At 39.1% G+C, this 24,526-nt stretch overlaps 1 protein-coding gene across 1 annotated transcript in view; it reads left to right on the forward strand.

Annotated features, from left to right (window-relative positions):
* Window positions 1-24,526, forward strand: part of LRPPRC (leucine rich pentatricopeptide repeat containing) — a 151,426-nt gene that overhangs the window by 49,248 nt on the left and 77,652 nt on the right. Inside the window, exons 13-23 of the mRNA XM_077337524.1 lie at window positions 49-142; window positions 3,498-3,567; window positions 10,565-10,592; window positions 12,585-12,642; window positions 13,693-13,799; window positions 14,001-14,078; window positions 14,349-14,402; window positions 16,259-16,372; window positions 17,641-17,771; window positions 21,030-21,115; window positions 22,625-22,832. Coding sequence (XP_077193639.1) covers window positions 49-142; window positions 3,498-3,567; window positions 10,565-10,592; window positions 12,585-12,642; window positions 13,693-13,799; window positions 14,001-14,078; window positions 14,349-14,402; window positions 16,259-16,372; window positions 17,641-17,771; window positions 21,030-21,115; window positions 22,625-22,832 — 1,028 coding nt within the window. The remainder of the gene's footprint in view (window positions 1-48; window positions 143-3,497; window positions 3,568-10,564; window positions 10,593-12,584; window positions 12,643-13,692; window positions 13,800-14,000; window positions 14,079-14,348; window positions 14,403-16,258; window positions 16,373-17,640; window positions 17,772-21,029; window positions 21,116-22,624; window positions 22,833-24,526) is intronic.

A 24,526-nucleotide genomic window follows, 5' to 3' on the forward strand; every position in this document is an offset into this window, starting at 1 on the left:
TTTGAACCCATTACTGTCAGCTCTTAAATCAGCATGTTTCTTCACCAGGAACAAGGTTGCCCTCTACAGACCAAGACATACCTTGCATCAGAAATCAGGCATGAAGCTTCCTGTGGAGAACTGAATAAAGTGCTGGCATTACGTAAGTATCCCAGATAGCTTTTTTTTGTTCTTATAGCACAAAACGTTTTATGTTATCTTTCCATGTTATCTTTCCATGCAGGCCACCACAGGGTGGTGAACATAAAAGTGTTGAAACATATGTTGTTACCGGTATTCTTGGGGTATTATTTAAACCAGTTGCAGATCTGATTGGCTACCAGTATAGCTGAGCACAAATAAAAGCTGAATTGGGGGGTTGGACTTTTATTCAGGGATGTTCAGCTGGGAGGAGGACTCTGCTCCCGCTGCCCCATCTGATTCACTTAGGTCTGTGTATGGTGGCAAGAGACCATCCTGCTGAACACAGATATTGAGCACGATTTCTGCTGTGGCATGACTTAAACTGGCCACGGCAGAAACCCTCCCAGCGATGTCTACTTGCAGCGGGTGATCTCTCCCTGCCCCACACAAAGATCCTGGAAGAGTTAAAACTGCACCACAGGAGAAGCCAAACCTCCAGGGTTGGACGTAGGGTTGTGCACAGCAGCGCCCAAATTGGCTGTTCCGGGCCGACGCAGCTAGCGCTGTGGGGGGCATGCAGAGATGCGGGTGCCGGCGCGTAACTCGGCACACACACGCAGGCGTGGAGGTCCGTGCCTGCGTGTGTGTGCCGATTTACACACCAGCGCCCGTGCGGCCCTGCCCGCAGCACAGCACTGGCCATGTTGGCCTGAAACGGCCAATTCGGTCGCCGCTGCACACAACCCTAGCTGGACAGGCTCTTTTTTTAAAAGGATTTTCTTCCTTCTTAGATCCACAGCACCAAAAAATTTTTTGGTTGTCAAAAAAATCCCAGACCGAAATACTGTACTGGTATTCTGACTCTGGATTTTTTTTAAATGCTAAATATTTTTCCTGGCCCAATAGACCTGAGGTAAGGGGGGAAACCCCACCTGCTTAGCGCCACTTTTATAAAGAAAGAGAAATTCAGTTAAGAATCACTTTCTAGTCCAGTCTGTGAAGGGGCTATAAAAGCTGACTTCTGATTGTTCTTCTGATCTCCTATAATACAGCTGAAAACGGAAGCATCAGTGAAGGAGTCTGAACACGCAAGACAGTGTGCCTAATCTCCTCTGTTCCCCTTTATCATGCCATTCCACTCCACTTCATTGTCATTGTCTTTTGATTTTGTAAAAAAAAAAACTTGTTGGTTTCTAAGGAAACTCAAGCTTCTGATTATCAGCTGTGGCTGAGCATATAGATATGTACTGCAGCAGATTTTGGTTTTTAATTTAATGAACAAAACCTTTTAAACATGGATTTTTATTTAATGAGAAACAATTGTCATCTGATAGTAAATATTAGACCCATTGAAGAATGTTTTACCAAAAGGGTGGGGCTACTTAATTTGAGGCACGGTATAATGAAATGTTTACTTGCTAGATCCAGAGATTGAACAAGGTTCTTTTTAACCTCACGTCATTGTAGGAACCATTCCCATGTACTGGTGTTGGAAATATAGTATACCTCTGCACAAACAATATTGAGTAAGAGCCAGCAGGTATTTTCTGTTGCAGATTTCTCACACACATGTGTGTGTGCGCGCACACACACATACACACACACTCCTCTTCCCCAGTGCTCCTTTTCTCTGGAAAAGCTGATTCCCAGTGCCATGAGAGGCACTGTAAAATCACCATACCTGCCTCTTCATATTGGTGGACCTCTGCTGATAGAAGAGTGAGGAGGAAATGATTTTGTCACCTCCCTCCTCACTGCAGCCCACTGACCCACATGACTTTTGCTCCATAGAAGCCCCATGAGGAGTCATCAACTCCTCCAGGATGAGAAAGAACTGCTAGCAGGAGGTATTTGTGATCCTGGAGTCATCCCAGGATCAGTTAAGGATGCTGGAGTCAGCCCATTCTGTGAAAATGGTGGTTGTGTGCCCATCCATTTCTTGCATATGCTTTATGAATGGAAGTTCAAAAGCCATCTGAGCTGCTTATCTAGTATACTGGAATACGTTGCATTATAGTGACAGAAGAATACAAATACTTCAGCTTTTTGTTATTTAGGAGAGTTGGTTATTTTTGCTCAGAGCTTTTCTGAACATTATACCGTCTTAAGTGATAGTATGCTAGGCTGTACCAATACAGACTTTGTGTGTTGAAATTTTCCCCTCTGACAAAAACTCCCTGCATGTAGTAAATTAGATATTCTACGTGTTTTGTCCTACCAGTTTTCTCCAGGGAAGACGTTTACATCTGGCTAATGGAGCTCTATAGGCTTAGATATTTAGTGTGCCCAAATTTAAAATATTTATACTTCTGAACTTTGATAATAATAATAAAAAACCTTTATTGGAATAAAACAATAAGAGGCAAATACAGCCCAGCAGGGTAAAATTTAATAGGGTAAAATAGACTAATATTATAAACTTAAACAGGGTAAAATGGGCTGATTTAAAACATCTTAGTTCTGACTTGATAAGCAACCATTAAAAATTCAGCTACACACAATGTGGGGTCTGCAGAGAGATCATTTAGCAAGAACTGGAGTGTAGCTTCATCATTAACTAAACCCCTGAAACGAAGTAGAGGATTGAGAAGTTCTCTGTGAAGAGTCACATGAAGTGAGCAATCTAAAATAATATGTGAAGTTGAATCAGGACAGTTTGCAGAACAAAGACGGAATCCTTCCCTCTGATTTAAAACAGGAATGCAAAGAAACTTGAAAACTATAATAAGCATCATTGCAAACAAAATCAGTTTAAAAAATTGTTGTAAAGCAACAACCTCTTATCCTGGTATCAGACACCATCAAACTTGGTGTCTGGTTGAGAGGTAGGGGGAGGTTTTTCTATAAACAAGGTGAAACAACTGAAAAGGCTCTGTCCCTCATAGCAGACCACCTCATTTCAAAGGGCATGAAGCAATTCCTGCAATGAAAATTGGAATTCTTGCCAAGTTAATAGAGAAGAATGTATTCCTGAAGATAATCTGATTGTAGGCCAGTTTGGTCTATAATGGTCTAAACCAGCATCTTGCATTTTGCCTGGATATATACAGGCACTGATGTATAAACTCCCAATAGTGGTCTTGCTGATGTGTTCAGAATGAACTGTAGCTTCCATTCTGTCTTTAAATGCAGCCTCTCATGAGTGCATTAACTTACAATGGAGATTGATGCTTAGTGATACATTTTCTGTACATGGATGTGCAGTAGCATTAACAGAGTCCAAAAGATATGTAACCCAAAGCTAGGATGTTGCACGTCTTTCTCTTTTCTGATTTATGAACAAAGGCCAATGATTAAAGAAATATTATTGGAAGATCAAGTTTTAATGTGCAATAACGAACAGTTATATAAAATGGATTACATTTCCTTTGCAGTGTCTTCAGCAGATACGCCGTCTGTGGAACTCATTCAGTTCAGAGGCAGCCTAGTACAAGGATTCAGAAAGTAAGAGTTTCTCACTCTTTTCTCTGCATAGACTTCTTTAGTCTTGATTCTAGATCTGGAGCAAATTGTTATTAGTAATTTCCTGTTTAGGAAAAGGGACTGACCACCTCAAGAGTTAGATAGGATCCTATCTAACTCTTGAGGTGGTCAGTCCCTTTCTCTATGTGCAGCAAAAGGTAGTATGGATGAATGTCTTGAGTCCTCCCAGTCTTAGAGTCTGATCAAATCCTACCTTCCTTTTGGTGAATTGCTTAAGCCACCTCACAGCTGGATCTGAAGATCAAAATTTAGAACCTATGTAGGTGCTGGTATTAGAATGCCTTGGTTCTGGGAACTGTCAGAAATGACAGTGGTGAGAATTATGCAGAAATTTTGTATTTAAATTGTTTATTCTCCCAACCAGGTGGCTTACATGCTGTAAATCTTAATAAGCCATACCATTTCAGAGGGCAAATGGGACACCCCTTTCCTGAACGCCCACTTCCTATTTGACGCACTTCCAAAAACCTTCATGCCAAGGAGAAGGCTAACCTAAAAATTGTCTTGGCCTTGCAGTTTCGTATATATTTTGGCTTGTTTAAATTATGGGCATTTCTCCTTGATTATCATACTAGGAATGCATTGTTTCCAACTTCAGTTTGATGCTTGTTGTTAAATAATGCTGCCTATAGGAGAATGCCATCTTCTGTGCTGTTCAATGTATGCACATATCTATTATTATTATTACTAAATAGTGTTATTGTTGTTGTTGTTGTTATTGAAATTTATATCCAACCACTCACGGTGACCTGGCTCATGGCAGGTAACTACATAAAAACCCACAACAATAAAACCCCAAATAAAAACATTACAAAACATCACATCACCTTACATGGTGGCAAAATCACTTGCTCCCCATACCAGTACATCTGTTCCTGGGGCAGCAGGGGTCTATGTCAATAAAACCTCCCGCACATATCCTGACAGATGGCATGCCCTAAGGGGGAAGGAGGACACCAGATCAATACAGTTGGCAAAGGAAATGATAATTTAAAATCGTGTGCTAGTACTGCTGCTTGTGGTAGGATTCATTGAGGTTTGAATTATTTATAGTACTCTAAAGGAGGAGGTTAAAAGATTAGTTTTGTAAATTCTACGTTTCAGAATACTTGTAAGGAAGGTTTTATGATGCCTAGGATGAAAAGAGACCAATATGATAGCAATAGATATGGTTCGCTATTATAGTGGTGAAATTTTTCATTCATTTGAGTCGTGGTAATGGCTTAAAGGTAAAGGTAAAGGTATCCCCTGGTCAAGCACTGGGTCATGTCTGAATCTGCCATGAAAACGCTAGAGGGCGTCACCCCAAGGTAATGGCTTAGTGTTAGGTATCTGGTCAGAATATCTCAGATTTTAATTTCCAGTTAAAAAAATCCGGTAGTAAGTAATGGGAATGCCCTGAGACTCTGGAGAGCCCCTGCCAGTCAAAGTGAACAATACTGACCATGGTGAAACAGTGCTCTGACAGTAGTAGAAGAAGAAGAGTTGGTTCTTATATGCCGCTTTTCTCTATCCGAAGGAGGCTCAAAGCGGTTTACAGTCACCTTCCCTCTCCTCTCCCTGGGTGAGGCTGAGAGAGCCCTGATATCACTGCCCGGTCAGAACAGCTTTATCAGTGCCGTGGCGAGCCCAAGGTCACCCAGATGGCTGCATGTGGGGGAGGAGTGGGAAATCAAACCCAGCTTGCCAGATTAGAAGTCCGCACTCCTAACCACTACACCAAACTGGCTTCGTGTACTCGTATTATTTCCTTTTACACTTCTAAGCCAGCAGGTTGATCTGATCCAGCTTGGCAGAAAATGAGTAGGTTAGCACACGCAGACGGAGAAGAAAATGAAATAAGGGGAAATTGTGATAAGCCACTTCAGCCGTTCTTTCTCCTCAAATATTTTTGTTTGTGCCACAGAAGCAAATTATTCTCTTGACAAATACCTGGAAATATTGACTTGGAGAGTGGAATCATCCTACATTTTTTAATCACATTTAAACATTGAAAGTCAGACCTTGTACATGAATGTGTGTTTTAAGGTCATACCTTGTACATGAACGTATATTTTAAAAACTGTCTCTGTGTTTGACATGCTGTCTTCAAAGAACAGTCTTGAAGACTGTTGAGAGCTGTTTTGAAAATGCAGAACGTCACTAAACAAAGGAGCAAACGTTAGAGGAATGACAAGTACAGCTAACACTGCATATCTAAAACCTTCCAGTGCTCTAGATGCTTGCATAACTTCTACTTTTGAATAGGTCTGAGTACATTTCAGGATTTGACTCTGCAACAATGTATTACTATACAGTTTCTTTAAAAGAAGAGAACACTGTCTTGAAATATTCATCTTATATTTCTAAAGAGTGAAAAAGCTCTTTATTATGTTCATAGAAGAATTGAACAAAAGAAACAGAAGTCTTACATAAGAACAGGCTTCTTATAGATTTAGTATCCATTCATAAATGTGTAGCATTATAGGCAATAGTACTTGTGTGGTTGTGGGTAGCATACAGATAGTACTGGAGTCCCCTCTGATGCCCATGAGTGGCCACTGACACCTTTCCTGGCACCCCTGCCAAGTTATTTTTTTAGAAAGTGGGTGGGGGTTTTGCCCACAAAGCTTCTAATGGGCCACTGGAGGTTTAATTGCTTGCACAGATTTTTAAAAACGTTGCTTGGGCAGCAGCTGCCATCAAAGCACAAGGATCTTTATTGCATGACTGAAGGCAAGCTGTAACGGCAATGTTTCTCTTACAGTTGTCAATTTAGAGCCAGCTTGATGTAGTGGTTAGGAGTGTGGACTTCTAATCTGGCAAGCCAGGTTTGATTCCCCGCTCTCCCTTCACATGCAGTGGCCTTGGGCTGGCCACAGCACGGATAAAGCTGCTCTGACTGAGCAGTAATATCAGGGCTCTCTCAGCCTCACCTACTTCACAGGGTGTCTATTGTGAGGAGAGGGAAGGGAAGACTAGTATAAGCCTCTTTTAGACCCCTGTGGGTAGAAAAAAGCATCATATAAGAACCAACCCTTCTAAATTTGTATCCACGGTCCATACTTGGTGGCTAAAATGAATTTCATTATATATTTGTGTTGCGGAATTTAAATTTCTTGGTTCACTTTGATGTGCATTGAATGGTGCTTGAACCCCTCTGGGATTCATCATTAAGTAGAGGTAATCTGGTCTTCCCTCAATATCTGAACTGAAGAGGAAATTACAACTCAATTCAGTTACTATACTAGACCATGCTTTGTATGCCTACTGTACAAGAAGCATACTCTGGTTAATAACTGTTAGTCCATTTTCTGTCCTATCAGTACTCCTCCTTGTAAATTCCTTGTTTTCTTGGTGCAACAACTTCTGGAGATTTAACTGTGGGCTTTAATACAGTTGGTCAATCCAGATAAAATTACAAACTATAATTAGCACGGTATATGGTTTTCACATCCGCTTTAATGCTGCTGCCCTCTGCATAGTTACCTAGGAGAGCACATCAGGATGCGCTGATAAGTAAATGTCAACAGGATTGAGCTGAATATCATAATTTCTCATGTAGGTCACAAACTGCACCTCCAAATCTACACTGAACAAACTGTTTCTTTAGACACCATACCAGCTGTGACTAAAGAAGTTTAAATACTGCTTAGGATAATGTCAAAATTAAGAAGCTATAGCACTGGTTTAATCAAAGCTGTTTTCTGTACGTTGATACAACAATGTGTGACAATACCTAGTAAATACCTCTGGGCAGTGGCAGAGAGTTGACTTGTGTCAGAGGCCATGGGAGAAGCCTGTGAGTGAGGTGCAAGTTACTACTTTACAAGTTATGATTACAGATGTATTGGACGATTTTGCGAATTTGCCCCAGTGGAATGTGCCAGTTGCAGGGGGAGGCAAAATAGTACTGTTTAAAGAGTACCTTTGCAGTATGTTTTGATGATAATCAGTGGCAATAGACCTTGTAATAGGATTCTGCCCCTTGATTAGTTCATTATTTATTTTAAAATAGTTCGGCTCAGTTTTGATGCAACTGCATAATCATAGTTCGCAAAGAGCATGGGATGTCATATATTTCAGAATATGGTTTTAGCCTTTTCAAAACTGAACAACCTAAAGCATAAACTTACCCAGGGGGGATGCTTCCAAGAAATCTCCTGCTGGTTCTCTGAACAGTTCTCTGAGAATATCCTTCCATGAACTATTTTGACGTCATAAAGAACTGATGTGTCATATTAGTTGCTTGTCAGTTCAGAGAGGATCTTGCCCTGGAAAAGTCACCCAATCTTTGAAGCAGCATTTTGTTTTCTCTGTGGACCTGTGCTTGGCTCACTATCGAGATAGACTGCCAGAGGCACGATGAGCTTAAATAAATGTGTTTCAAAGCTCTGAGGATCCTTTAAAATGTTGTTCTCAATATAACATACAGGCAAACTATTAGCATTCTTTTTTAAAACATTCCTTTGTCAGTCATAAAGCATCAGATTTTACAGAATCATGAAAATTCATTTTCTGATATGCTACCTGCAAAAGGTAGTTTATATGCTATAAACAAAAGGCCTCTGTTTGAGGCCTTCCCATTTTTGTTGCAAGTCCCCTTAGTGTATATACCAGTCTATTATTCATAATACAATCTTTTCTATGAGAATTTTGAGAGATGAAAAATCTGGTAGTTATTTAGTAATTCAGCAGTATTAGTTTCTCCCCTTTCCCTTCTATCTCTCCAGCACTCTTTGCTCCATTTTCCTGTTATCTACCCTCCTTCCACCTGCTTTCTCTGATCTACCTTCTTATTCTCTCCCCAGCTCCAAACATGATTTGAGGTTACTATATAACAGCATACAGAATTTATGCATACCCAGGGATTGTGTCCAGTTTGCAGAAGCATATCCATTGACTATCTATGGCCCCATTTCAGAATTAGATATATGATTTTAAATACTCAGAGTATTGTGTACAGTTGTGGTAGCTTTGTCTGGAAAAGGTACTGATAATTTATCTACTACCGCAAGATGTCTTGATGTCAGCAAACTTGTGGAGGACAGTTTTAATGATTGCCATGATGGTGAATTCAAATCTCTGCTCAGATTAGGGCTAATGTTATGGCTCTGTCATTGAGCACTGATTGTATATAGGAGTGAGCACAGACTGGAAAATTCTAGTTTGGTGTTCAGGGTGTTTCTGAACTCGCGAGCCTTTACAACCCAATCCCATAAACTGAACCGGCATGGTTCACTTCTTCCTGCTTAGAAATGACATGCTAAAATGGCTCCCAGGAGCAGAGGCACAAGAGTGACCTCTCTGAAGGATCAGCTTAGTGCAGGGGTAGTCAAACTGTGGCCCTCCAGATGTCCATACACTACAATTCCCATGAGCTCCTGCCAGCGAACGCTTGGCAGGGGCTCATGGGAATTGTAGTCCATGGACATCTGGAGGGCCACAGTTTGACTACCACTGGCTTAGTGTCTGCTGCGCTAACTGGTGCTAACAGGAAGAGAGTAAAGGCTGTTTGGGGGGATGTCAGGAAATAGTGTGGGAGGAATAACTGAGATGCCACCTCCATGCAAATCCATGCAGGTTCCCCATTTATAGTACACATTTGCAGCTGTGTTGTGTTTCTTTAAACTGGGAACAACAGCTTTTATATTAGGATGTACATTTGCCACTTTGTTAGGTTTTCATTTACAGCTAGAGAGGCAAAGAGTTAACATCTGTTCTCACAATACTATAGCTTTATTTATTTATTTATTTATTTATTTATTTATTTATTTATTTATTTATTTATTTATTTAATGTATATACCGCCAGCTCAGGGCAATTTACAGAAAACAGGAAAAGATACAATTAACATATGGTAACAGTAACAGAAATAACAATATAACAATAATAACTTAACAAGATCATAACAATAACATTATAAAATAGAAATTGCGAGAGCCTCAGCTCAACTCTTACTGGGACCCAGTGGGTAAAACCGATTAGTGTTGGTCGTAGGGGGGGAGCTTGGGGGCCAACTGGAAGCGGTGGTTTGGGGTCGACCTCAACCAAATGCCTGGTGGAGGAGCTCCCTTTTGCAGGCCCTGTGGAACTATGTATTTATGTATGTGAGTTACATTTTGGCAGAGTTCTCTCTGGTTTCCAAGATTTGAATCTGAGATCTTTATGTGCCAGGCAAGGATTCACACTAAGCATTAATGATTTTTAAAAAATAAATAGAAAAGAAAATTTGATATTCTCTCACAATTTGTAAGAAGGATGAGGACTGTCTTCATATACAGTTTTTTGAATAATATAAAGCAGAATTATCAATAGGAATATAATAAATAAGTAAATAAATAAATGATAGATGACTTCGAAATATCTAAATTTTGTTAAAAAGAAATAAATTAGTTATACCATTGTCTTCAAAAAACTCTTAACAAGGGTGGATACAAAATCTTATTTATTTCTTCACGTATAATCTGGGATCATGAGTTGAGTGATTAATCACACAGTAACAGTTCAATCATGTGGTTTAATAGTTGCTTTTTGCATTACTTTTAAGGAAATAGACTAAGGATTGTTGGAAAATACAGTGCTTTCCCTGACATCAGGTTATTCAAGTTAATTGAATTTCCAAGTATAAGCATCAGGCTGTGAATGTAGTTAAGCCTCTCAGAAATCTTTAGAGGTAGACATCCAAAGGCTTTTAAAAGAAAGAAAATCATAGTTTCAGCTTTCTATATTTTTGCATGTGTGAAGTACATGTATATTATATGGCATTTCTAAACCTTTCTCCATAAATGTGTTAGAATATCAATGTAATACGATTTAATATAGCCATCACACCTGTTTCAGTGGTAGTTATAAATACTCTAAAATGTTATGGTGTACAAATACTTTGATACATTCCCCTGACTTATTCTGTTGTAAAAGAGGAAACTAAATTAATGTTTCTACCATTTAATTTCTTATCCTGTGCTGCCCTCTACAGGTCTGCTGATGTAAATCTTTGGAGCCAGGTAAGTGAAGACTGACTGAAATTAGTAGAGCTATTTGAAATGGTTTAAGCACAAAAGATTTATTGCCTTAGTTTGTGTTTGACTTGACATTACTGTACCTAGCCAAATACATTATTTTAAAAGTTAAAGGGTGTAATTAAGCCAAAATTAAGGCACCATTGATCTCCTAGTGAATTTGAAAGAACTTCAAAATACTAGATTTTGGCTGGATCATGCATGTAGACTGTCAATCAACTCCTTAATTGAAAGATGCTTGAGCTTTATGGCTTCATAGAAAAACAGTGTGGTGCATTTCCCCCCTGCTGATTATGTAGTTATGTATAAAGTAGGGCAGGGATGGGATAAGCTAACAAATCTGGCTCAATTATAAAATTTAAAGAAGACACATGTATTAAAATAAGTACTATTTTTACTGTATAAAATCTGAAGTATAAGTACCATAGAAGGTAACCAAACACCACGTGAAGCAGTTGAACAATTGGTTTAGCTAGTAAAATATGTAGATGATTTTTCCATAGCACAAAAAAACCCCATCAACAATAAGAAACTGATACTGGTGGTAACGAGCAAGTTTGCATTAAAATGAGTTTTTGTTGCCTTCCTGTTGTGATTACCAAATTTGGTTTAGAACGCATGCTTGTACCACTGAAACAGGAAAGTATTGCATGCATCTGTATAATGTCCCGTATCGATATTATTCTTATGTTTTCTGTCTTTGTGATTAACATGGTGTATGGTTTATAGATTTTCTAGGACTTTTGAATACTCTGGATTGTGATGTTTAAAAGATCAAATTGTAGGTCCAGCAGTCTGAAAGTCTTGTCTTCACACATATTTGCCAATGCAAAGTTCTTGCTAAATTAAGAAATTGATAATATCTATTAATGCAGACAAATATACTGGCATAACAAAACGGTGTGTTTTAAAATGCAAATGTTAATGTGACTATAAATTGTATATATGGTAGAATCTTTGTCTGTTACTCCTACAATTAATAACAAAAGCTGCACATGCAGTTTCTGTGGCAACCCCACGCAGTCCTGTCTAGTATATACGACTGTACGTGTACAAAAGTAGTCAGACTGTCATCAGTAAAATTTCCTATTTTGAATGGGGGCGTAGAACAGCATTTCAGCTACTTGTCCCATCTTGTATGTACAAGACCTCAGCACTGTGATAATCTGGTTGCACGGTTGATAGGTATTGAGGGCTGCATGGCAGCCACAGCTGCTGTCTGCGTAGACAGACTACAAGCAACTTGAAACAGCTACACTGCTGATGGGAAGTGTGTGTGTGCATCCGTCCATTCTTGTGTGTGTGGAAATGCTTTTCAGGAGCAGGGTGGAGCAGCTGACAGTCAAAATGTGCTACTCCTGAAGTCAGACTCAGCTACTATTGGATCAGTCATTTGTTAGGCATATGAAAGCTAAAACTTGCTGCAATATGATCTTACTTGTCTGAAAAAAACATACTCTGGGTGTAGTAAGTGCCTTTAGTATTGAATCCAGGTATGCTGTCATTTTTGTAAATGTGAATACTTTGTGTGGGGTCTGCTTTGGAAAATGTTCCTAGTTAAAATGCCATGACATTTCATATACAGTTTTTACATACATTTATAGTAATATAGCATGTGCCAGTTTAATTCCTTAGTGTTTAATTTCCAAAACAACAGTTGTTAATAACTGCTCTAAGCAATCTCTTTTCTTTTCACTAATATGGATGAAATACATGAACAGAACCATGTCGAGATTCTTATTGTTTCACTTCCCCAAAACATCTGGTGTGCAACATATATATTTTAAAAACACATTTACCAACATATATATTTTTAAAACACATTTACTTTCCTTTAAAAAAACCAAATTGCTATGATGTGGCATAAATAATACCTTAGTGAAGCAATGGTTTATTATTTGCAGAATTCAATTTCAGATACTATTTACCCTTGCTTGCTTCTCTTGGCTGCAATGTACGATTATTCTGTCTTACCAGATAACAGAACTGTTGTACAAAGATGGACGTTATTGCAAGACGCCTCCAGGACCAACTGGTAGAGTTTCAATTTCTATGATTGTAACTTATCCACAAATCCGTTCTTCTGTGTAATGATGGGCTTGAGGGATTACAACAGTAAACACTGATTACTTCTCTTTGAAAGTGAAATTTGAAAACATGTTGGGTAAACTCTTTATCCATATAATCGCAGTATATTTTATAGAGTCCATGAGGTTTTATTAGTTGTGACTTTTTAAAATTAAAAATGTTTCCCATACTTAAGAGCTGTTCACGTGTTAAGTGAAATAGAAATATTTAAACAAATGCTTCTTTTAATATAAACACATCTTCATGTTTGGAGCTCTGTCTAACAGCAAAAGTGGCATTTTGTGTCTTGAATGTTTCTTTAAAAAGAAATTAAAAGAATAAGGTGCATGTCACTATAGGGGACTCTTATGGAAAGCTCATTAGCTCTTCCTGATGCTCCTATATATTTTATGCTTGAGTGCTGAAGAAAATTAGTGCTGTTAGCTATACAGCATCTTTTGTTAATCTTGATTTTCATTGGCTAATAAGCAGCTCTCCACAGGATTATTGGATCTGGTTGTTAAAAATCATTTAATACTCTTTACTGTATTCATGTTCACTCGCTGGCTGCAAAAAGCATTGTAAATACTGTGGAATATGCAAAAACTGTATCCCCCGTGCTTTTGGAAGCTCTTTTTATTTCCTTTTGAATAAATGACAAAATATTTATGGCAACTATTTTGGGGTAGTGGGCAGAGGAGTGGAGGGGGGAGAGGCCTTGGGCAGTACTGCTTCTGTCACACAGCAGTGGGAAAAATAGATTGGAGAAAGATTTTGTACTGAAAAGCTGTCACTGGGTTTGAAAATAATTAATATTCCTTTCACTCACCAGTTAGATATGTGCTCCCAAACCACATAATCTCTATGCCTCAGTGATCATTGTTGCCATTTCAGAGCCTCTCATCAGGGTGACATCTCACACCAAAATGATTTCTTATAAATTAATCTTGATAACATGACAGTGTCAGTAATTTTAGTGGAATGCTTTCTCTTGTGTTTTTTTTTTCATCTCCCGCAGAAACTGTTGGCTATTTTCTTTATAGCTTGATTGACAGCATGAGTGACTCAGAGGTACAGGCCAAGGAGGAGCAGTTGAGACAATACTTCCATCAGCTGAAGAAGATGGTACCATTTCATTTTTTGCCTGTCCTGTCTGACATGTATCTATTAGATTTGAAATTGCAGCTTTTAAGTACAACCAGACCACTTCTCAATGACATGCAAGTGCTGGAGACTTAAATTATGTTTGAGATTTGTCTAACGGAAATTATCTTAGTTTGGTTGTATTTTTTAAATTCTCATAATTTTCTCCCCCTCTTTGTACAGAATATAGTAATCGCTCCCAACATCTTTAAAGGTATTTGCAGCTTACTGTACAGCCACAATGTTCCCGAATTAAGTAAGGTGTGTAGTGGTAAATATTTTTTCTCTGTGAATCTAAAATATATGTATATATATTTCCATTGATGTAGAAGATGTAAAGTACCTACCTAACCTGTACAAGCATCCTAATCTTATAAAACTCAAAATTCTTTAAAACTCCAATTATGAATAAAAGTTAAGATAACAGTAAAATCATATCTAAAAATACTACTGAAGCATGAATCTGTTCTCTTTAAGAAATTCATGCATCATATTTTTTAATTTATGTTCAAATATATACTTACTTTTTAGGAGATGATTTTATTGACTGAGAGCGAAAAACTACAGCAAGGTGGTATAGCAAAAGTAAGTAGTCTGGCAACTATTCAGTTTTCTTGGTTAAGAAATCAAATATGTTTGTTAGTTCCCCAAAGGAAGGTATTCCACCACGTTTTATCAGTGGTGGCCAGCAGTTCTCCCCTAGTGCCCAGCAGGGGGAGGTGAGGGGTTGGTTTGCTGCCGCACTTGTTATTGGACTTTGTATTTCTGTAATAGTTGTAATTTTAGCAGGGTTTTTAAGGGACTTTGTATTTTATTTTCATCTTGTAACCCGCCACTAGCTGGCTCTTCTGAGAGTGTCGGGAAATAAATTCAAATAACAACAACTACAATAATAATAGCATGAAAAAGGGATTTTGCTTCCAAGGTAGGGATTTTATTGTGTAATTTCAGCCTATTTCTAGGTAGTATTATTAACAAAGGAAATATTTTAGTTATACTGCTGAGATAGTCTAAGTGGTGTTCTTGGCTTTCCTTGCAACTGGTTTGAATTCCTCGGGTGTTAGTCTCTCTGACTCAGCTTTCACATTTAGAAAATATAGCTTCACAAGGATGATATGATGGACCCTGTACACTCCCCTCCCTCAGAGGCAAGATTTTCCTTCTTTCCCATCTGTTACTGATCCACCCCTAGTTATCAATTTTCTTATTTCCAGAAGAATTATGTCTGTCCCACCTTTTACAAAAGAATAGTTTGGCTCTTTACTTAGCCCAAGAACCTGAGGGAAGGACTGGGAATTCCCTTTAACTTGTATGACTTTTAAAAGTGAAATCAGGGGTAAAATTCCTGAGGTAATTTAATATAGATTGAGGTAAAAAATCAGTATGTGCACAGACTTAGGCTAATGAGAGTTTCTTAAGCTATTCACAGTTATTTAAAACTTTATGTTCAGAAGCTTTGTTTCTAGTGTTTCCCAAATATTCTAGCATACTTTCTTGGCTTATTCTCTGACTGTTTGCTTTCAGAAGGCTGTTAATGCTGTTTTCAATTTCCAAACCCATTATTTGGAAACACCAGTTCGTCTTGAGTTTTTAACTGACTCTTAAGGTCTCCGAAGGCAGTTTCTAACCACACCAGACCAGGGATCTCTTCACTTTTCAGAGCTAACCCCTGTTTGATTTGGTAGAGAAATTGTCCTCTCACTGGAAGATCTATCCCCGTTCTTCCCAAGACTTCCTTGCCAACTTTCCCCCAGTTCTCCCGTCTGTCAGGACTGATTCTGAAACTGTCAATATTTGACTCTTCTCAGCTACATCTGAAATCAGGCTGAATTCTCAGTATCCTGTTCTAAAGTCTCTCTCTGCTCAGCTGATAGTAGCCAATCAGATTGCTTGTATAAGCCTGTCACTCAAGGCTGTTTCTATGAATTAACCTTCACAGTCCTTTACCTTGTTGTACATATATTCTAAACTTAAAAAATGTAGCCCATCACAGACTATTTCAGGGTTGTACTTGTTCCTCACTGATCAGAAGGAGAAGATGCACAAGTATCTCTGACTTTGATCGCATTAATTTCTTTTTACTGAGTAGAGAGGCTTACACGCAGAAGGAGGAAGGCAGGATGGGATACATTGTCAAGCTTCTAAATAATGCAGGACATTCATCAGAGATGTCAGTAGAAGTTGTGTACTTATCCCTCAAAGCAGTTATATTTTGATGGGTGTGCATGGGGAGTGAGACTATAGTTTGATGTTTGTGGATTTTGTATCTAGTATACAAAGAGAAAATATAAGAAAACTATGATATACTTTACATTACTGGAATTTTATAATGGATTTATTCTTTTCTTATTCCCTGCATGTCTTCATTGGTTCTCCCCCCCTCCCCCATGTGTTCTAAGAAACTACATGTATTTTCATATCTTCCCATTATCCTGCCTTAGTTTGCAGGTCTTTCAGTGTCTGAGTTGGAGGAAAAGCTCACACAGCTTAAAGCTGAGAATCAGCCTGTTGAATATATTCTAAAGCAACTCATACTTGAGCTTTGTTCAAAGGAGGTAACTTTTGATACTGCTATGTTTTACATTGCTACTGTTTGAGTACTGTATTTAAATAGCTGGTAATGGCTTCATTTTATAAAGCATCATCAATGCACACAATATTTTACAGAGTACAGGTAAACAAATGACCTAAGCAACTTACAGTCTAGAGGATTAGTTAAAGCAATGCTAATAAGAAATAAGGAAATGCTCTTTAGCTTTATTTCAGTTTGCAGGACTTTAGTGTAGATAAGCAAGGGAAAGGGTACTATTTTGAGGGTTCAGTTTTGACCCTTGTAAATCAAATCCAAGTGCCAAATTAAAGCAAATTAAAGTAAAAAGTCAAATCATTTCAGCTACTCCATGAATGGCATGTTTTGGGATTTCTCTGTTTTGTTAATGGCAATCGGCAAAGTGAATGATCGTAACAGCTGTGATAGATTTATCATACATGCCAAATGTCCTTTCAAGCCACAGCTCTGGTCTCTTGTATCTAGATTGTCAAGCAACTGATACATGCACAGTCATTTGCAAGTCAAATATTACAAGGTGGTTAATGTGGGGATTGAAATTCCATTTTCCTGCTGGAGAAAAGCTTTCTGAGATAAAGAGGCTCTTGCTTTCATCAGCAGGCATCCAGCTGTAGTTCATATTTTTGTGTAGGTCTGCAATTTGCTGTGTGTTCCTAGGCTTTGGTCTAATTTCATGTTTGCATAGTGTCGCTATTATGTTCATGATTTTACAGAAAACAAGGTGTATTACTTAACCTTATAGTTCATATTGTGTAATGAAATACAGATGTGTGTGTCTTCATGTATATGGTAACAAAAAGCTGTCAAAAGCTTTAAGGTGACCTCTGTTTGTATGCAATAGAACCTCTGCGGTATTTTAAAGCTATATTATGTCTGCCCATGCAGCTTTCTTAAAAAGGATATGGAAATAGTCCCTTGGGTTTGAGAAGCCTGACACTAATTTTAATTTAGTTAAAACTTACAAAATTATAAAGGAATATATACGTTAATATTTTACCGAGAAATCAGGATTTTAGTAATATTACATATCTGAGATTCCCTATAAAGTCTACAAGCCACTTGCGTAACAAAGATTTCAATTGTCCGAGTTCAGATCACTGGCTAAAATAGCTAGAATTTGTCTTTGAAAATGTAAAGCATGCAAGCTTTTAACCAGCAGCATTAAGGCTATGCATTATATAGATAAATGTACAGGCAGTACTTGAATTCAAAATGTCATGTGGTCTTTTCTCTTTTGCTTAATGCTCTTTCTAGAATTTGCAGAAAGCCCTTGAACTGAAAGCCAGATATGAACCGGACATGGTTGTTGGTGGCTATGCCACCTTAATACATTTGTGCTGTCAACATGATAATGTAGAAGAGGCAATGAACCTGAAAGAAGAACTGTAAGTACACCAGCACTGAGAGATGTCACAGAGATTTATGCTGATACACAGACCTTATTGAATTAAGTAGGTTGTGTATTAAGCCCCCACTCATGCATTTTTAATTAGCTTTTCTCCCGATAAAAATATTTTGCTGAAATTCAAGATTGGTTGTAACAAGTTGTCATGATTATATAATCACTTTTGAACACACATGTTTGTTAGCGCTCCTCTACATTGGATATTCATAAGTTCATTTCTGATAGGGTCTTAACAATCAGCGTGGCATTCCTGTTTGCTTTCCTGGGTGAGCAAAGTACCTAGGTAATGTCACCTGTAAGTAGAATTAGGTTTTACTTTTTGCGAGCAAACAGTTTCGATTTGGACTCCCAATTTTCACAGATAATATCTTGGTTGTGAAAATTACCTCCTAGCTGAAATCTGTAATGCCCAGTTTGTCAAGGATGTAATGCCCAGTTTGTGAAGCCAGAACTTCAGACATTTGCCTCTTTGCCTCTTCCTTTTTTTCTGCGTAGTCTTTCTTATTTTATTTGAATGTTAAGATAAATATTTTTAATTACTATATGCTTTGAAATTTCCTTTTGCTCTTTTTGCGTAACATTGGCCCAAGGTGGAGATACATTTAGCCCAAATGTAGGAAGCAGAGATGAGGTAAAGCATCATTTCTGCCACACATCTCCTCTCCCTTCTCAGTTTATGTGCAAATTATATGTGCACAGGTTTGGGATTATATGTGACTACTGGAAACACTGATTAGTATGAAACCTAGTAGTTTCTAAATTTGTATGAAGAAGTCTGTTTTAATCAGGTTCTGTAAACCATGGTTGTTGTACACCTATTCCCATTGCTAAAATGTCCCTTTCTATATCCCTGACAAATAGAGGCCGCAGGTGCACTTAGGTCTTTCTAGCAATAGTCAAGACAATTTGGTGTAGTACCAGTTTAGTGTAGTGGTTAGGAATGTGGACTTCTAATCTGGCATGCTAGGTTCGATTCTGCACTCCCCCACATGCAACCAGCTGGGTGACCTTGGGCTCGCCACGGCACTGATAAAACTGTTCTGACCGAGCAGTGATTTCAGGGCTCTCTCAGCCTCACCCACCCCACAGGGTGTCTGTTGTGTGGAGAGGAATGGGAAGGCGACTGTAAGCAGCTTTGAGCCTCCTTCGGGTAGGGAAAAGCGGCATATAAGAACCAACTCTTCTTCTTCTTCTTAATCAAGAAGAACTCATTAGATAGTCATTTGATATTGATGCTCGAGCAAGTTCTTGGCAGTGCTTTGTAGGAACAAGTTGTACAATAACCTTGCTTGTTAAATGACCTGTGGAGTACCTCTGAGATTACTGACAGAACCGACTCATCTTTAAACAGCCCGTGGCGCCACGGGCGCCACGGACTATATAATTCGTTAAGCCCCCTAGAGGTGGGCTTTGTCCGTGATGAGGAAGGGTCCGGGTTGGACCCTTCCTCACGACAGACAATCGGAGGGACCAATCGGCAGGCGCGAAGCGCCTGCCGATTGGTCCCTCCGATTCCCAGGCTGAGCAACTGCGAGCCGCGCGCAGCGCGGCTCGCAGTTGCTCCCGGTCTGACGCTGCGGGAGGCGCGAAGCGCCTCACGCAGCGTCAGACCGCCGCCCGAGGCAACCCCCCTTTCAAAACCCCTTTTTATAAAGGGACTTTGAAACTAGTATTAAATGTTTCCACATATATTTATGTGCTGTGTTCTAAGAAGAGGAAAATTTAATGGTTGTTGACAAATCACAACCCCTTGGAATTATTACAAGAGATAGTGTCCAGCCCTCCTGGAATCTGAACACTGTTTAGCGTTACAGATACACCAACGGTAGCTAAACTTGATATCAGAATTGGTCCTTAGAGTCAAGTAAAATGAGCCTTTGCAAATGTGCTGTTCAATGTAGTCTGAGCATTGTGTTTTCCTAAGCTGATGTGTGCCCCTAGTGACATGAAAATAACAGCATAATGAATTCTTATGTAGTAGTGAGATATGTAGTTCTGTTTTAAAAGAAACTGCAATGAAATGATTTAAGCTAAGCAAACTGATGTCAGTAGGTAATATTTTTTTTCGAAAAAAATCCTTTTCTTTAACAGCCTATGAACTGAGAATATCAAGAAAGTATATAATGGCAGCCATTCAGTTGAACAGAGTGCTTAATTTTGACTAATATGTTTGGTTGTGGGTCAGTGTTATTTGACAACAATGTGTCAGGTTTATATTTTTATTTTTTCCTTTGTAAGTTCTCCAAATACTAGCAATATCTTTTAAGTATTTAAAGAAATGATGTAATTACAGTAGCTGCATGTATTTGTTTCAAGTCATTTTCTTTTTGCCAACATTCCCACTGGAATATTGTATTCTTCATGGTAGAAAATAGACTTTGTTGAACTGTGTTAACTTGCTGAGTAAAGCTTTCTTCAAAAATCACAGCAAAGGTTTGTCTTTGACACGTAAAAGCACAACCTGCCTCATTTCTTCCCCCTACTCATTCATGGAGCTTGATTTAAAGGTTTCCAGGTTTTAGAAACCCTGAATTAAGATTCACTCAAGCAGAATTCTAAACTGGGATTAAGTCCTGATCTTAGAATTTCAATTTGTGCAGGAGAAGCAAACTCCATTTGGCCCAAGTGGTCACATTTGGATCTCATGGTCGATTGAAACTTAAGGACATTGAAACTTAAGGTCGATTGAAACTTAAGTAGCCATGTTGCATCATGCCACACAGTAGTCAAAGCCCAAGTGATATCAGGAAGTCTAGTTGTGAAGCCAGAACTTCAGACATCCTCCAAAGCACCAAGATGATCACTGTTCCATACATAGTGCTCCATCTGTATGTTGTGGCTAATAGCCACTGATAGACATCTGCTCCATATGTTTATCCAATCCCCTCCTAAACTGTCTATGTGTAGACAGGACCACTTACTGTGGCCTTGAATTCCACTTGGTAATTATTCTTTGGGTGAAGAAGTACTTCCTTTGATCAGTTCCAAGCCTGTTACTCATTAATTTTTATTGAGTGTCCATGAGTTCTTGTACTATGAGAAAGGGAGAAACTGGATTAACTGCTTTCCAAAGTTTAGACGTTTCCCGTCTTACTGTGTGACATCTGAATTCAACCTCAACCCAGTCTTCAGGCTGGGTTTCTCGCACTGTTTCATAATGTGTTAGAAATTAAAATCTTATTAATCCATCATGGTCAAGAACAGAAAGTTGATGCAATTTCTTTTTAATATACTTTAGCTTCCGGAAAGATTCATCTGCTGTTCTTGATTCTATGAAGTATATAGCTTTGGTTAAAGTTTTGGCGAAATGTGGTAGACTGGAAGGTAAGTACTCTTGCTTTCAGTGTATTTATCTGCTATATAATAAAGGTATCTTGCCACCAGAATAAAAATGTAAGTTGATATTAATGGTATATCATGTCCTGCAAAGTGCTTGAACATTTTGCATACAAATTTGCATGTGAATTCAACCAGAGATACTTGGACAGTGTAGGCCATTAGTTTTAATGGATTGGCAAGCTTGTCATTTACATTTGCACAGCTCAGTGCTTTTTGCATTTCTGCAGCTAGTTTTTATTAGCATTGCTGTTTGGATTGAGTTTGAAGATCATGACTTATGGCACAAATTGCGTATGTGCCTAGACTAATGGCTTTGTTTTTTGCTTAAGAAGGTCTGAAGTCTGAGGATAAAGCTTATAAACATAACCTCCTTGTAAAGGGTCTAAACATGCCAGAAAAATAAAAATCTCTGCACATTTTTAACAAACGTACTATAATATTAAGTTATTTAAATTTGCCACTTTGTATTTTACATTTTACAAGCAACATCTGAATTTTATTACTAAATGAGAACTTATTTTTTGTTGCTTTTGATAAAGGATATATTTCCTAAAATACATTTTGTTTTGAATGTTGCTTTTATAATAGAGGACGTTTGTGACCAATAGGACATTGCCATAATTATGTTTTTAAAACACAGTCTACATGTAATTTTAAAAGCAGACAACATGTAATAATACCAAACCAAACATTTATACTTTGTCGCCTTAGTTGAAGGGGTACAATATAATGTTTAGGGATGAGTTTTTGTCTCCAAAGATGATAAAATTAGATCATTGCTATCAATGCAATGAAAAGATAATGTAGTGTTTGTTGTCTGAAGCACACAGCATGCTGCAGCAGGCAGTTTCAAAAGATGAGCCTGCTTTTATGTAAAGTGGTCAAAACATTTTGCCTGTGCAATAATTAAGAACATTACAAAAAATGCACTTATTCCATATACCAAAATGTTTGTTTCTGCCTTCCTAATGAAGCTTAATGAACCTAATGTTTTAACATGCACTCTCTTAGAAAGCTTTCATTGGCTCTCCTTGGCTAATTAGTATCGACACAGCAAACAGGCCCTATCGGTATCAGACCATTAGTCTAGCTGTATATACAGTGTAAACACATCTTTATTATCTGGCCTCGTGACAAGCCATCTGCTGAAGAAACAATGGTGTGATTTAGCAGATGTTAGCACTGAACGATAAAAGCATCCATTTAGTAGGATCTTGTTACTATAGGGCAGACTCTACAGGGTTATGTGGTGCAGAGTGGGCACACAGTTCCTATCTGTAATTTGTAGTCAAAGTTGCAGCAAAATGATAAAACCATGCTATTGTGGATTCATAATTGTAGTCTCGTTTAGAAATGCAAGTAGTAATTAACTTGAAATTGGCATTATACACCAGAATTTACATTCCTGCTGGTTTTTGAAATGCTGTTTTAATAGCAGTTTGTTTTCTCTCTACATGAAATTACCTAAGGGTCTTTTGTGATGTTTCATTGTAGATGCTATTAACATTTTAAAGGAGATGAAAGAGAAGGATGTTCCTATAAAAGATACAACTGCCTTGTCTTTTTTCCACCTCCTTAATGGCGTGGCTTTGAGAGGTGATGTTGAATCAGTGAATCGGCTGCTTGAGGCCATTGTGGCCCTGGGTTTAGCAAAGGTTACAGGAAACTTGTGTTCTCCCCTCATCACTGTTCATCTTGAAAAGTAAGTTGGTCTGGCTTTTGTTGTAAGTAAAGATGCAATCTGCTAGAATATGTATGTATAGGTGGTGGGAATGTGAGATTGCTCATCCGGTAACTAGCCTGTGCGGTTGGCTTCAGGGTGTTCGCGAGGGTAGTGTTTTAGAGCAGTGGTCCCCAACCTTTCTGAGGTTGGGGACCGGCAGGGCATTGGGGTGCGGCCCGCGCCCCGCACCCGTGTGGGCCACGGCCACGCATCGGGCCGTGCCCGCAGCCGCGCCCGCGCATCGGGCCGCACCCGCACATCGGGCCGCGCCCACACGGGCGCGGCCCGGCCCCGATTCCCTCTCCCCGCCCTCCCGCAGTAAGAAGCTTCCCGGGCCGCAAGCTTGCGGCCTGGGAAGTTTTTTACTCCGGGGGGGGGCGGGGAGAGGGAGCCGCGGCCCGGCGCGCAGGTTGGGGACCACTGTTTTAGAGCACCAGCCATTTGGAGATGTGGGCTCCTGCCATATGTATTCTGTAAACAATGTGCAGTCTTTATTGCATGAAATATCTGACACAACTTAGAACTCTAAAATATTTCTGTTCTTCCTGAATTTTGTCACATTATTTGTTTTTTGGAACTGGACAGGTGCCTCGAAATCCCATCAGCCAACTTCTTAGAACCTGCTATGTCTTAGAATGCGAGTAATGCTAGTGTCTACATGTCCCTAGGCAGGCTGGCTGGGTCCTTCCCGCCTGTAAACAGCTTCTTCACATTCATACAGTGTAATCCAAGAAACAACCATGGAACCAAGGCCTTGTGCTGGCATAGACGTTATTGGTTTATATAAAAGCCTGAATGCTTTTGTATGAGGACAGTGCTTTCAGAGTGGCAGTGCATCTAGGGTACTGCAATTCGGCTGCCCCAAGGCCTGCCTTTAGAAAGTAAGAGATGTGTAAAACAAGATGAACCTCTAAACAAATTTGAGTAAGTCACCCCCAAACTATGTTCATCGTCTATCTTCTAATGCAGCCTCACATTGGGCCATGAACATTTTGTTTCTAGCAATTATTGTTTCTGTTAATTATTGTTCTGTAAAGAGAAGTTCGGTGTACCCAGACTGCTTTGTAACAGAAGGCCCAGAAACTTGTTCTTGACTATATTTTGAAATGTTACCAAGACTGATATGTTCTATTCTCAAGGCCAGATACAATTATTTATGTTAACAAGAGAACTTTTGTAACCTTTTCCCGGTGACTTAGCATAATGGCAATGGGTGGTCCTGTGGGATGTGCAAGGGGGTGGAGACCCCAGGTTACTGGTTTGACCCAAAAAGCATCATCTTTCTCTGCCTTTAATGGAATATTATAAAGTCTCATGCAATCCTTTGTTCTACACACAGGCTCTTATGGGACCAACCCACTTGTGTCTTTTTGTTCTTCTGAAGTTGAATAAAAATCATAAAAGGTTTTCCAGTCTAATGGTCACTCTACTTGGGTACTGCACACTAGGCCAGAGGTGGTCAAACTGTGGCCCTCCAGATGTTCATGGACTACAGTTCCCATGTGCCCCTGCCAGTGAATGCTGGCAAGGGATCATGGGAATTGTAGTCCATGGACATCTGGAGGGCCACAGTTTGACCACCCCTGCACTAGGCAAATAATCTCACTGGCACAGGATTTCCTACTGAACACATCACATGCTCCAGCAGTGCCCCCTTTCCTCAGCTCCATTTT

The sequence above is a fragment of the Paroedura picta genome, chromosome 1 (genome assembly GCF_049243985.1).
Source record: "Paroedura picta isolate Pp20150507F chromosome 1, Ppicta_v3.0, whole genome shotgun sequence".
NCBI lineage: Eukaryota > Metazoa > Chordata > Lepidosauria > Squamata > Gekkonidae > Paroedura > Paroedura picta.